This window comes from Sphaeramia orbicularis, chromosome 2 (assembly GCF_902148855.1).
Source record: "Sphaeramia orbicularis chromosome 2, fSphaOr1.1, whole genome shotgun sequence".
Classification (NCBI taxonomy): Eukaryota; Metazoa; Chordata; class Actinopteri; order Kurtiformes; family Apogonidae; genus Sphaeramia; species Sphaeramia orbicularis.
The window spans coordinates 3,223,782-3,239,014 of record NC_043958.1 but is presented as its reverse complement, the minus strand read 5'-3'; the positions used below and the strand labels follow the sequence as shown (position 1 = coordinate 3,239,014).

The 15,233-nt window shown below is 38.6% G+C and overlaps 2 protein-coding genes across 3 annotated transcripts in view; one reads left to right on the top strand and one right to left on the bottom strand.

Moving 5' to 3' along the window:
• Positions 1-15,233, top strand: part of LOC115431961 (NACHT, LRR and PYD domains-containing protein 3-like) — a 592,418-nt gene that overhangs the window by 26,976 nt on the left and 550,209 nt on the right. The window lies entirely within an intron of this gene.
• On the bottom strand, positions 6,595-13,631 carry LOC115432199 (zinc finger protein 883-like). Of its 2 annotated transcripts, none has more exons than XM_030153075.1 (2): positions 13,587-13,631; positions 6,595-8,623 (listed from the first exon to the last, which is right to left on the bottom strand). In XM_030153075.1, the coding sequence occupies exon 2, from the start codon at positions 8,533-8,535 to the stop codon at positions 6,640-6,642; it is 1,896 nt and encodes a 631-aa protein (XP_030008935.1). In that variant the 5' UTR covers positions 8,536-8,623; positions 13,587-13,631; the 3' UTR covers positions 6,595-6,639. The 2 variants fall into 2 exon arrangements, with proteins under 2 accessions (XP_030008935.1, XP_030008943.1); XM_030153083.1 differs by lacking the exon at positions 13,587-13,631 and adding an exon at positions 13,453-13,512.

Sequence of the window (15,233 nt, the reverse complement as noted above, 5' to 3'; positions counted from 1 at the left end):
CTGAGGATAGAAACATCCAACAGAGAACATAAATATGATGACAAAGAGGATCTTTTGCATTCCAGGTGGACATTTACCATCTGATATAACAGTCCATTCTGACACTGGAGGTGTCATTCCTGTAACAGTCCATGCGTCACTTGGGCTCATGTCCTTCACCGTCTGTATAGTGCTGCATTCACTGACCACACCTGGACATAAACACACACACATTCTCAAATTAGACACGAGGATTAGTTTGATTAGAGATGGTTTAAAAAATGACAGTCTAACTCAATGCGATTCAAACAGAGGTTAGTGTATGTACCGTGTATGTGTGGACAGAATCTCCTGTCATATGTTCCATCTGTAACTTTGTACATGTATCAAACGCACGTAGATATGGAAGTGAGGCACACTGAGAGAGCTACTGATGGGACTGGAAACATCTACTGGGACATGTTGGCCTGTCAGGAGACACGCACAATACCATTTATACCGAAGCAGTATTGTGTATGTTCAACTTGATACTCAGTATTGGACAGAATCACTACCAGTATGATTTGTTGAATATTTTAACCTCCTAAGACCCAGCTATGGGTTTTCTGTTCACATTTCTGGACAAGAGTTTCACAACTTTATACAAAAAAAAAACAACTGTACACCACAAAGGACATTCCATAAGAATTTTAAAAACTGCATCTGAAAAAACTGTTGCATAATGATGTTTCCAATACAGGCACTTATTTAATAAAAAACTAAAACAACTTGTACTTTGCTAACATTTCCTGGTTCTCAGGGGGTTAATGTAGTAGACCAATCTAATGCACACACTGCAGAGCCATTACAGATCTATGTTTATATCTACACGTTAGCTTTAGCCACCTAAGCTAATGTGCCCGCGGTGAGCTCCTGAGGACTCATTTAGACTGTGTGGAGTACATGGGGTTAATTGTAGCTGTTCTAACACTTATTATTTGCGTGAAAACTACCCGTAGCTGCAGGTTCAAACGTGGGCTCCCACTGTTTCGGAAATGTTCAAACTTTTCGCGGTTAGCTTGTGGCTTCTGCCCCGTTGGCTACTGTTGTTGTTGTTGGTGGTGGCGAGTCATTGCGCATGCGCAAAGTGAAGCCTTCCTCTCGCGTTAGTTTGACGAGACGTTACGTTGTCGCGGTGCTGCCATCTACTGGTGGTTTTTTGTAACGTCAAAAGTGGGTCAGGCAGTTTGTCTGTGTCGTAAAATACTGAGAACAGGTGGAAACACAAACTATAACTGCAGCTTCATTTTCTGCCAAACATAAAGTCCATCCGTTTGTCCTCTCATCTTTTTTTTTGTGAATGTGAAATCTGAACAGCTGAATAGAAGTCTCCAGTTTTTATTCGACACTACACACTTCAGTATTTTAATTATATGAATTTAGTTCATCAATGAAACTAAGAGAAAACCACAAATTCATTATCAGCCAGTGATAAAACATTTGTTATGATCTTCCATAATAAAAAACAATGAATTCTGCTGCAATGTTATTTTGTGTCATGCCATTTTTTTAATTCACAAAAATAGAATTATGATGTCATCCCCCAAGTTGATCACTTTTATAAATGAATTCAAACTATACTTAACTGAAAACCGCAAAGCAATGGTTTAGAATATTTATGTTATTTTTATTGTTATTTGAATAAAATAGAAGTTGAATAGAAGTCTCCAGTATTTATTTGACACCACACACTTCAGTATTTTAATTATATGAATTTCGATCTTCAGTGAAACTAAGAGTAAACCACAGTTTGAAATGTATGTAGATGAAAGAGGGACCATATTTGGATACTGATTTGGTCTGTTAATGATGGGACACTCACCACACACCACCTTCAGGAGAGTCTCAGTGAGGGGCTGGTGTCATTCCCATTCTTCTGCCTTTAAAATACTTTGTGGAGCATGAGACTCAACCCCAAGTCCACTCATTAACTTGCAAGCATTCTACCAGACTGAGCCAATGAGGCAGATGACCCGGCTTTATTATTCTGTTGAACCCTGGTCCTTGAAGTCGGCTGACCAACATACTGCTGTGAACTACTAAGGTTAATGTGAGCCACCGCAGATTTTTCAAGCTTTTAACTCTCCATTTTGAATGGTGGACTTCAAAAATGTTTATGAATATTCCTTTTATTTATCTAAAAAAAAATATTAGGTTTGCATTCTCAAATGTTCCCACTAGATGGCACTATATGTGAGGAATGGATCATCTAAAAATGAAAACCACTAGATTTGAAAGTATGAATAATCCTAGAAATACACAAAGATAGTCATGCATTTATGAAAACAAAAAATAAATAAGGGATTAAGAATCTTTAAGGTAGTTGTAGAAACAATCAGTCTTGATTCATGTTTTCATTGTATAAAATGACATAAATGGGACAAAGTAACTGTGTGTAGAATAGAGAAACGTGCACAGAAAACCTCCCAATAGGACTGACAGAGAACAGACAAATGCATGGGCTGCTGTGTTCAGTGTCTGCAACCCTTTTTTTTTTTAAGTATCACATCAGTATTACAGTGTTCCATCCCAGACATGTGCATATGGACTGGCAGCTGCAGAGGTGACAATTCACCACCAGCCCCAACTGACCCACCCCCAACCATGGAGGAACCCACTCACCCCAATGAAGGACAATAAAGGCATTTCATCCTCTATCGTTGTCTTTACTCCGAATTAAACACACCAACATCTGATTTTATTTCAGATTATCTTGAACTCATATTAACATCTGATTTATTTTATGACATAATCATAGTAATGTTTCTTCCCCCTTTTTCTGATCTTCTTGCTGTTTATTTATCAGTGTTTTCAGACATCTTTTTGCCTGGTGATTCTACTTGTATCCACTCTCCCTCCCATAATTTTCTCTGATAAAATAAAAATGTGGTAAAACTTAAATAGCATTACTCTGCTCTGTGTTTTGCTCCTCTGAAATCAAAGATGAAGTCTGTTCAATGGAGGTAACTCAGACCTTCTTCTTCTTTTTTTTCCATTATTATTATTATTTTTATTTTTTTTGGGTGGGGTGGGGTTGGTGGGGTGGTTGTCACAGACCCACCTTTCTGCTTGTGCATAGTTGTTTCTCCCGGCGTTGAAGCTGAGCTGACACTGGATCCTGTCAGCATTGTGCCTTCATCACCAAAGTTGTGGAAATTCTGTAAATTCAATCATTATCCCTGTTGGTATTTGATGCAAAACCAGGGCAAACATACTTCTTCAGATAAAGTTCTTAAGACAAGACTTCCAAATTTCAAACCTCAGATCAGAACACAAAATGCAAACTGTTAAATTCACAGCGCAGGGCAGTGTAGTCAGATTACAGTCCACAATGTGTGACATTTAATCCATCCTCTGCGTACATGTCGTGTGTGATTTTGTCCGAGATTTGAAGAGAATCATTTCCAGAAATAGCAGACCCTTTGAAAGAGCAACTGTGTGAGCTAGTGAAAAACTACAAACATATTCACGACAACTACGCTTCTCAGTATTAACATTAGAAATACCTGCTCTGTCGTTGCCTTGTTTGTGGTCTCAAAGCCGTCCTGTGCCCTCTGGTGGATTGACTGAGAAACGCTCATTCCAACGCACTGGACTCATGGAACTCAACTGTTTACAACAAGAACTTTGGTTCAGATTTGGACAGTTTGAGGACATAAAAACTGAAAACTGTGTTCTGCTCAGAGGCTGAAAGGCTGGATGTGGAACAAACTGACAGAACACATAAGACTTATTATATTTCAGTTTGGAAACTCAAACCTTTTTCCACTTTTAAAACAACTCTGTGACACTATTGTGTTAAAATGCTGGCAATTAATGATGGATGGAAAATGAAGAAGTTAACTGTAAAAAGCACATGTACAATAAATACAGATCCAGTATGTCATTAATCTGCAGCAAAACAAGTGGAAATAAAATATCATTTCATGACTGAATTACAGTTTGATTGTTAGAAAACTGTAAAACAATGCAAGAAATGAAACATAACCAAGTCTATGTTTTTAATAAGACTTAAAGAACACACAGTGATGCACATAACACACTAAATCAGGACAAATTCATATTTCACTGATACAGTTGTGAAAATAACTAAAGCAGTACTGATAACTAAGTGGAAAAAGTTACAATAAGAAGTAATTGAAAAAAAAATGAGTAGATGCAGTCACATATATCACCTAAGTCACAGAGAAAATATACCATGCTACTTTTGTCCCATGTTTCAGGTCCACTTTAGTGTTATAATAAAACAAGGGTGAAATTCACCATAGTACAAGATAACATCAAAATATTTGTAAAGTTTCTGATACATCAAGGGGTTCCTCTACAGGTCAGGGCAGTGGTGTCATTAGACCTATTCTAGGTGGGCTGAAGGCCCCCTAAAATATTCTTAAAAGTGTGGGAGACTTTCCTGACCAATTTTTCATCAAATCTGTCAAACCTCAGTCATATCCTCAGTATCACAAATCCGTAAGTCTTTCTGTGATTACTCACCTGAATCTCTTGCATTATGGTGAAATATTTCGAAGTGCCATCCACCATAAGCAGACCATATGTTTACAAACAGAGCCGGGACGTAACTCGGGCATCTTCAGAATTTTGTCGCGACATGCATTGTGGGAAACGCTGCATTTCCACGCATGTTTTTTTCATCCATATAATATCATATGGTCACGCTGCCACTGTCAGGTGGCTGCGCGAGCCTCCGTTTCCCACAATACACATCGCAATAAAATTCCAAAGATGCCCAAGTTGCCTCTCGGCTCTGGATGTAAACACACGTTTTGTTTATGGTGGATGGCACTGCGAAACTGTTCACCATAATGCAAGAGATTCAGGTGAGTAATCACAGAAAGACTGACAGATTCGTGATACTTAGGCTATGACTGAGGTTTGACAGATCTGATGAAAAACTGGTCACGAAAGTCTCGCACACCTTTAAGCCCCTCTAAATAATTTGGTGCTTTTTTGTTTTTTTCTACAAAAAAGTTCAGACAAATTCAATATAATGTGGCCAGATTATGAGTTTAAATAAATGATATAACCTGTCATTATTAACTTAAATATGATCATAAATCTGTCAGTTTCCCTTCACTTCATAGTGTAAGGTAGAGAGCCCCTTCAGTGTGTCCTTATCCAGTCCATTCCACTTGTCCATAGAGTACACCCACATCACTGAAAATCCAGTCCACGTTGTCCCTGTAACCTTGCTTGCATTCATCTACCTTTGTAGCACACGGAGCCAACTAGAGTAGCATGAGGAGAAGAACAGGAATGGATATACCAAAGTTTTTCAAGAGAGGAAGTATTCATCACTGCTAGTAGTAATAATTAGTTAGCTCCAGCCCCAGCTAACAGCAGAAAGTCCCATGAACCAAGTGCTCCCTGTTTGACATATAATAAAAGCCTAAACACTAAAAACCCTTCACACTCTGTATGAGAGAGCCCTCTGTACAGGGGGCAGCATGACATGCATGCTGTATAGACCATCTGAGAGGGGAGAGACCTCTACTGGAAAGGTGAGACTAAAGGACTTCACAGGATAGATTCATTTGTGATGCAGACAGTCTTGGAATTTTATGTAACTTGATATGAATATGAAATACGAAACATTTCATTGGAGATGCACCTGTTATTAATCCAGCTCCATGGGTTTATTAGTTTTTCTTGAATTTTGTTCAGTTTGTGTCTTATTTTGTTCATGTTACTTATTACTTTGTTGATTTATTTTTAATTCTTGCTGATTTTATTCATTAATTTAGCCGTTTTTGTTCATTTTGTTGCTTATTTTATTCTTTTACTTTATGTAAATGTTTTGCTTATTTTTTCCACATTATTTTTTGTAGGTTTTTTAACTTGAGCTTTTATTTAGGAGAGTAATGATTAGAAAATGGAGAGAGCCAATATCATACATATATATATATATATATATATATATATATATATATATATATATATGAATAAAAGCTAAATTAGCCTGACCCTGGTGCCCTAAAACTTTTACACAGTAGAGTATCTTTGTTAAATCAGCCCAAAAGCAGAAATGCAATTTCTCCATTTTTGTTAGCTATTTGTGAAATTTTTTGCTCACCCACTATGTTCGCTCACATCCTGTGCCTCTCCTGGGGGCTAAGCCACCTCTGTCCTTAAAACCTATTGACATCCCTGGGCCAGGGTTAGACCAGTGTAAAAATGTTGAAACCAGTTTGATGTTAAGGAAATCACTGGACTTGACCAGTACCAGATTGGACCACTAGATGGAACACTGACTCATTGCGACATCCACTGGCACACAGTCTGACATGTCACCTTTAGTGGTTGCGAACTTTCTGGTAAACACACTTCCTCCAACTGGAATGTGATCTCCATGTTGTTGGCCTCAGTTTGGGACTAAACTGCTAACAGCTCATCAGTTTTCCAGTCTAAATGTCCACAAAGTCAATGAGAAGTAGAATCCCCATGGAAACCACAGCCTTATTGGCCTACACTAGTTTAACCGTTCCCCCTCGTGACAGGTTGAGGTTCTGCAAAGTCACTGTTTTGTGAAGGTGGAGCATTAGAGCGCACTTCCGACTGATACTTAATATGAGAACAATGAAACAGCTTTCAGTCTAGTGTTTGTCTTCACATCTGGATTCTGTGAAGCCTGATCTGGAGGTTTTTAAGTCTGATGTTCTTGTCAGAAGTCAGTGCTGGTGGTTCAAACACACTGCATGTCTTCTCGTCAACTGACGCTGAGGTACTTGTTAATCCAGATGTTGATTCACATCTGTGCTGGTGACAGGCAAGATCAGATGATGACGAGAACCTTTTGTCAAATTGGTAACACTGAAATGGTTCTGATGTGTTGTGATCCTGACTTATTCCAATAGTTTCTAGAGTCTCACTTTTGATGAAACTGTACAGTTTTTGTCCTTTGCGGATATGTTGGAGACGTTCATGTTTGGTACGACGTGAAACTGCAACAAAAAACTTGTCACAGAATCTGCACTGATAGGGTTTCTCTCCAGTATGGATCCGTAGATGAAACTTGTAAGACGTGGACGACCAGAGTACCTTTGTGCACAAATCACATTTATACATCACCTTCTTATGGTACTTACGGCGGTGAGAATGTGATGTAGTCAAGGTTTTGAAAGCCTTACGACACTGGTCAAAGGGGTATGGGCTTTCACAGCTTTTAATGCACAGGTGGTTTTTAAGCCCATTCTTTTGGATGAAAGTCTTCCCACACTGGTCACACCCATATGGTCTTTCTCCAGTGTGGATGCGTTCATGGATCTTTAAGTAAGCTGTTGTGATAAAAGCCTTCCCACACTGGTAACAGACATGTGGTCTTTCTCCTCTGTGGACGCGTAGGTGGTATGTAAGCCCACTCATTTGGGTGTAAGTCTTTCCACACTGGTCACACTCATATGGTCTTTCTCCCCTGTGGATGCGTAGGTGCTTCTCAAGGCCACTCATTCTGGTGAAAGTCTTCCCACACTGGTAACAGACATGCCGCTTTTCTCCAGAGTGGGTGATGCGATGACTATTAAGGTCACTTGCTCTAATAAAAGCCTTGTCACACTGGTCGCAGGTGTAAGGTTTCACCCCAGTGTGGATGCGTTGGTGAATTTTTAAGTCAGTTGCTCTGGGGAAAGCCTTCCCACACTGGTAACAGCTATGTGGTTTTTCTCCAGTGTGGACGTGTTGGTGACTTTTTAATTGACCTGGTGTGGCAAAAGCCTTTTGACAAAAGTCACAGTTATGTGGTTTTTCTCCTGTGTGGATGCGTTGGTGTGTCTTAAGTCCACTCATTTGGGTGAAAGTCTTCCCACACTGGTCACACCCATATGGTCTTTCTCCCCTGTGGATGCGTAAGTGCTTCTCAAGGCCACTCATTCTGGTGAAAGTCTTCCCACACTCATCACAGCGATATTGTCTTTCTCCTCTGTGGATGCGTAGATGGCCTTGAAGCAAACTCATTTGGGTGAAAGTTTTCCCACACTGGTCACACCCATATGGTCTTTGTTCAGTGTGGGTAAGTAGGTGGATTTTACACGCACTCAATTGGATGAAAGACTTCCCACACTGGAAACAAATGTATGGTCTTTCTCCAGTGTGGATGCGTTGGTGAATTTTTAATTGACCTGCTGTGGTGAAAGCCTTTTGACAATAGTCACAACTATGTGGTTTTTCTCCTGTGTGTCTGCGCTGGTGTGTCTTAAGCCCACTCATTTGTGTGAAAGTCTTCCCACACTGGTCACACCCATATGGTCTTTCTCCCCTGTGGATGAGTAAGTGCTTCTCAAGCCCGCTCATTCTGGTGAAAGTCTTCCCACACTCATCACAGCTAAAAGGTCTTTCTCCAGTGTGGGTGAGTAGGTGTTTTTTCAACCCATCCTTTCTAGTGAAAGCTTTCCCACACTGGTCACAGCCATATGGTCGTTCTCCGGTGTGGACGCGTTGATGTTCCACAAGCCCACTCTTTGTGGAGAAAGTCTTTCCACACTGGTCACAGGTGGGTGTTCCATCCATGTTTGCTGAAATCAGGTGGTCTTCGTCTTTCTCCAGATACAACTGGAGGGTTGTCGGGTTTCACTTAAAATCCACCTTTGACTTCTTTCTACATTATAACACAGAAAAACAGAAGAGGTGTTCACTGAAATGCAGAGGAATGGAACAGAAGAAACACATCTCTTTAGAACCAGATTAACCCTTAAATGACAGCCATCACTCTGGTGCTGCATTTTGCGCTTCACAGCATTCATATTAATGTAATCCCTGAACCATCTGCGCTATCCACAAAATTCAAACAGCATCAGAAAGCTGAGAATCGGAGCTTTCCACCACTATGTAATACATCACGGCAGAGGCCCACATTTTTTGTGGGAGAGGTGGAAATGAGCAGAGCAGAGAAAAGCAGAGAAGAGAGAGAAGGCAGAGCTGAGCAAAAGTGAAAAGACAAAGACTTTAAGACAGTTTGTTTACTTTTAGCAGTGTTTTAGCTGTGATTTGTTAGAAAAAACTGTATATAATAATGGTAGTGCTGCTTTTGAGGTCTCTAACAGTGTGTTTAGCCATGTTTTTATCGAGTTTTACTGGGGGTTTTCTGTTGTCTTTATCTGTATTTTCCCCGTTCATTTAGTTCATTGATAGTTGTATTTTAGTTCTAAATATTGGAAAGAGAAATGTCAAGGAGGAGATCGACCAGGGACAGAAAAGTACCCTGCAGATATTTGGAAGGGGAGGAAAGAGCGTCTTCAACAACAGTAAGTAACAGAGTTTGTTGACAGAGAATATTTGTTCCCAACTTTATTACAGTCATTTTTTGCTTTCAATATTAGGCTACCGCTGACACAGAGGCACAGACAGCTCTGTATCGAGTTCATTCTAGGAATATTAACTTGGATCCACACTCAGCCATAGGTGATAGTAATGCACCTTAACACTAGAAGCCACCAGCCATAAAACAGAATGAAGATGACGAAGAAGTCCGTTCTGAGCCACTGTAGAAACATGGACATGTTTCTGTCCTGTTCATTATTTAAGAGCAGACTGATGTGTTGCATGGCAGCAGTAGTCAAATAATCAGATGACAGCTCAAAATTGTACTTTGGTATCACTAAATGAATCTGAATCAATTAATTAATACCAAATCAAATCGATATCAGATCAAATCAAATCGTATCACGATTAATGAATTCAGAACCTCATAAATCAAAATCAAACCGATTAAGGAAATTGGCCATGACACCCAGCCCCATTCATTATGGACATTTACCGTTGTTTCTGGTAATAAATACGCTAAAAACTTCAAGTCTGTTTTTTTTCCTTTTTACCAAAACACATGGTTTTAAGCATTTTTATTTATAATAATGATAATTAATGGTCAGATATTGAAAGTTAAGTTCTTCCTGGAGAAAGATCATAGATATTAGGGATGCAACGGTACTCGGGAAAACGGTGTATATCCCTATGCAGAACAGGAATTTATTTATTTTTAAAAAGTCCCCTTTTGGTCCTGTGTGTGGCCCTGTTCTATAAGACTGTATACAAGTAGTCAAGGAATAAGAAAGGGTTCTATTGTACAGTACAGAAAGTGTTATTTTATTCAGTACAGTCATAATTTGTTCCTACTATGAAATTCAGGTTTTGCTGACAAGCAAAAGAAAAATATAAAATTTGGGAGAAATAAAAAACATTCTGTGTATGTACAAAACACATACCAAAACCAATCTGAAACCATGGCCCAAGAACTGAGGTACGGACTGAACCATGGGCTACCTGTACCGTTACACCCCTGGAAAACAGCGACAAACACAAGACAAACTCAGGTCTCAGTCAGGATTGGGGAGTAAACAGACACTCTACAGCAGCCCAGGAGGAACTGGTCCAGATCCGAAGGTTGTGCCTACACAGTGTTCCGTGATGCAAACACAAACCCAAAATGAAATGAAATAAAATAAAATTCATATAGTTTTGCAGCTTTGAGGTTTTCAGTTAATTTCAGGGACTTTAAGTAGAGTTTGAATTCATTTATAAAAGTGATAAACTTGGGGGATGACTTCAAAATTCTATTTTTGTGAATAAAAAAACTTGGCAAGACACAAGAAACATTGCAGCAGAATTCGATGTTTTTGTGTTGGAGGATCATACCAAATGTTATATCATTGATTGATATTGAATGTTGGGATCTGTTGTTTTATCCAGTTATTAATGTCAACTAGGGGTGGATGATATATATCACCTACGATAATATCGTAAATGGTGATTTGACAATGTGCAATTCTCCATTATCGAGTATTCATACTGTCTCAAAATGGATAAAAAAAAACGGAGGGTGAATAGACGGTAAAGGAGAGGTGCATGAAAGTCCTCATTGGCCGAACATATGCCTCAGAAGCCAATCAGTGGCTGACTCTGCAGCACCCTAAACACACCATCATCTCACATGGAGGAAAGATGCAGGAGTCTCTGTCTCAGCAGATGATTTCTTTTTCTTTTTTTTTTCAGTGGATGATTTCATAGCAGACGAGGGTCCACAAGACTTGAAATTTTCGGCTATTTTCAGGCTTCTATAACTTCTGAACAACAAGAGCTCGAGGTCTGAAATTTTCAGAATCATTTCACAGGAATCTATAGTCCTAAGAAACGTGAAAATATTTACTTAAAATCTATAATTGCATGTTACAGAGAATGACTAAGTTGAGATTTTATCCTTCACGAACTTCTAAAATGCTACTTTGGCCCCTCATTACACAAAAACTAATCATCATATTCATTAGAAATGTTATGTGCTATATCTTGGCTACTTAGGGAATGGATCTATGTAAAATGAAAGTCCTATGTTATGTATGATATATGAACAGCTTAAAATAAAAAAATATCTGTCCAACCTTCAGATTCAAAGGTCACTATCAGCATGTGGGATAGGTAGTATCACAAAATAAAAGACACAATGTGAAAGTACAGGAATTGCCCTAAATTTTGACACCAAGCACAACTTGCTTCTATAAATCCTTCTATATTAAATGTTCAAATTAAATATGGACGTTTTTGCCCCCATATTTTAGCCATATAACAGAAAATGTAGTGATTTTCAAGTGTTTAAATGTATGTACTGCAGAGTCAAGAAGATATTATTAAGCACTTACAAATGTTCAAGAATAGTTTGCAAAGTTGGTTCAGTTATGTCTTTTCAGAAATTTTTTAAACAGTTCAGAAACCTTCTTTTCTGCATCCTGGCTAAGTTTATGCTGATGACCCGTTGCGGTTGTAAAGTCCGTAATTTGAGTGCAAAAAGCAGGTCCTTTTCCTCTAGAGATAATTCAGATATTTTAAGAAGATTATCACTCCTGCAATAAGTTTTCTTGCGACATTCTGCCTCATCAGACATGTGCTGTCCAACTGTACATGATGCAAGTTTGCTGGCCATGTCAGATTTAGGCTTTATTTCTCAACAGTGCCAACACTTTATTATACTGCGCATATGTGGCACTAAAGAATTTTATAAATCCAAACTGTAAATATGCATGCTGTTCTATCTGATAGTCTATGATTAAACACTAAAAATAGAAATGTTACTGAATGCTGATGCTGGCATTGTGTCGTTTTCCAAGATCTAATGTGGTTATAATGTGGGTATTCCACTAAGACAATGTTAAAACAATGTTGTGAACTATTATCACTATTATACATTATACTGTTACATAGATGCTAAAATATAATACATGCGTGCACCCAACCACCCACCAGCCCGCTCTGTCCATCTGCTGTTGTGTCCTTGGGCAAGACACTTCACCCTCCTTGCCTCCAGTGCTGCTACTCACACTGGTGTATGCATGCATGTGAATGTTTGGTGGTGGGAGGGGCCATAGGCACAGATTGGCCGCCATGCTTCCATCAGTCTGCCCCAGGGCAGCTGTGAATACAAATGTAGTTAACCACCAGAGGGGGAATGTGAGAGCGAATGAATAATGGATCCTCTGTACGTGCTTTGAGTATGCGTTCATAGAAAAGCGTTATATAAATCTAATCCATTATTATTAACATGTATAAATGATAAACTGAGGCAGAATATTGTTCAAATTACACTTATTTTTTCAGTTTGTTCATGTTATTCACATCTTTTGAAAGGACAGTTTTTAGATGTAAACCTTTTCATAAAGTACATTTACTTTGTTCGCTCTAAAACACATAGAAAAGTTTGGAGTTGACATTATTTATATATTATTATGTTATTATTTTACTGGTTCGGCCCACTGCAGATCAAATTTAGCTGAATGTGGCCCCTGAACTAAAATGAGTTTGACACCCCTGTGGTAAGTCAGAATTATGAGATTTTTTAAAAGTCATAATTGACATAAAAAGTCATAATTATGAGATAAACAGTACAAATTATAGAATAAAAAGTCATAATTATGGCATATAAAATCATAATTGAGATAAAGTGACAATTACGATATAAGAAATACATTAATATGAAATAAAAAGTCATAATTGGGAGATAAAAAGTCAAAATCATGAGTCAAAATTATGCTCCCACGGTCAGGGAAACTATTCTGAGCAGGGACACGGACCTTAGCATAACACCAGAAAATGGACAGAATTACGTCCGAAATGTACAAAGGAGGGAGACAACGTTCCGTCCGTATCCGTGTGCATGTTTAACGTCGAACATAACTGAGCTTTTACTTTTGTTGCCTGGAAGGAACAGACATTCAGCTCATCTACCGTAATGATGGAATATGGAGCATTAGAAAACACCAGCTGCTAGCTTAACCGCAGTGTTTATTCCATGTGTTGTTTCACTACTTGAGCCGACACTGATGACTTTACATGAGATCACGAAAACAGACGGAAAGACTAGAGCGCGTATTGAGAAACACAAAACGCACCTAATGCTGCAGTCACCTATCAAATCCAGCCAACCCACAGAAACCCTCCACAAACCTGGCAGACACCGTTCAGGTCCCACAGGCCCTGGTGTTCCCTCCAGAGGACTAGGAAACATTTACATGTGGACGTGAAGGCTTCATTTACATCCTAACACTTAGAAAAATGAGCTTTAAAACGCAGATACTGACCTGAAAAACAGCGACGAACTCTAGTCTCAGTCCGGAATGGGATTGTGTCCGGGGAGGAAACCGACACTCTAAAGCGCCCGGGTGAAACTGGTCTGGGTCCAAAGGTTCCGCCTGATGGAAACACGAACTTGGGCTCGTTACTAGTTTCTGTGGCACAGGTTAAAGGCTCAGCTTTTTAAAATTATTATTAATTATTATTATTTTTTTAATTTAAATAAAAAAAGAGTTGAAATACAACCAGTTTACAAAGAACAGTAAACAAGTATACAAAAGAACATAAAATAATAGACATGCCAGTTGTAATGTACATTACATAAAAGGTTGTATATGTTAGAGCGATCTAATATTTTAATAGCCTTTTCATTTGTCAACGACAAACAAGACAAACTCAGGTCTGGGAATTAGACACCCTAAAGGTGCCCAGGTGGAACTAGTCCAGGTCTGAAGGTTCCGCTTGTATTTGCACCCCAGGCTTACACCCCTCCCAGTCCTTTAAATTGAATGTGCAATAACCTGCTGACTACGTCCCAGTACTTTTAATTCTAATTCAACTGTGCAATAACTTGTTACCTCTCAGTACTCTTATTATTATAATTATTACTCTTTTTTTAATAATAGTCTATTTTACAAGTGAGTATTTGTGCTTGTATGTGCAATAACTTTTTATGTTTTTAGCTGTGTTTATGTTTTATATCTGTCTTTTTTGTCATATCTCTACCTTTTTTCTAACTCCTTATTCTGACTCAGGGAAACGCACAGGAATTCCAATGTACCTATACTGCTATGTATCTGTGTAAATGGCAAATAAAGTCTATTCATTCACAGTGTTCTACGAACCCTATAAATGTATGTCTATGCCACAGGTGTCAAACATGCGGCCCGCCAAAGGGTTCAATCCAGCCCATGGGATGAATTTGTGAAATGCAAAAATTACACTTAAGATATTAACAATCAAGGATGTTAAAATCATTTCGGTCAATTCAATCTAAAAATGATCAGACCAGTAAAATACTGTCATAATAACTTATACATTATGAAAACTGCAAATTTTTCTCTTCGTTTTAGTGTAATAAAAGTCGCATTACACAAGAATATTTACATTTACCGAAGTCTTTTATTTAAAAAAAAAAAAAAGGTGAATAATCTGAAATCTCTTTAGAGAAGTATGTTGAATTTTATTTGATGTTTTGTGTATTTGTAGATCCACTGTGATCTCTAAGTTGTGATTCACATGTATAAATTTTGATAGTCACACCAGTGCGACCATCATTTCATATTAAGTGTTTTGTCCGAAATTACTGGCACATATGTGCTCATTTCGGTCGCAGTCAAGAGCCCTGTGAATGTGTCATTTAAACAGAGTTGTTCTGTCATCTTGGAAAATGGCTACAGTCGCCCCAGTTAACGCAGCCAGTATCGACCAATCAGAATCCTCCCAGTTGTTTCCAAGGTTGCTACAGGGTGGGGAGCACAGCTCATAAATGAACACCTAAATAAATGTTACTCCCCCGCGTGTTGGTGCGTTAACTGTTCATCTGTGTATCTCTGATGTGCACATCACTGAGGAATGGCCTTTTCCACATTATTAACACTTTCCCTGTATCACCTCTAGGTGTCGCCAACAGTTCAAAAGCACTAGAAACATCC

Bases quoted from the DNA above. Each gene is read 5' to 3' on its own strand.
- LOC115432199 (XM_030153075.1), bottom strand. From the start codon at position 8,535: ATGGATGGAACACCCACCTGTGACCAGTGTGGAAAGACTTTCTCCACA.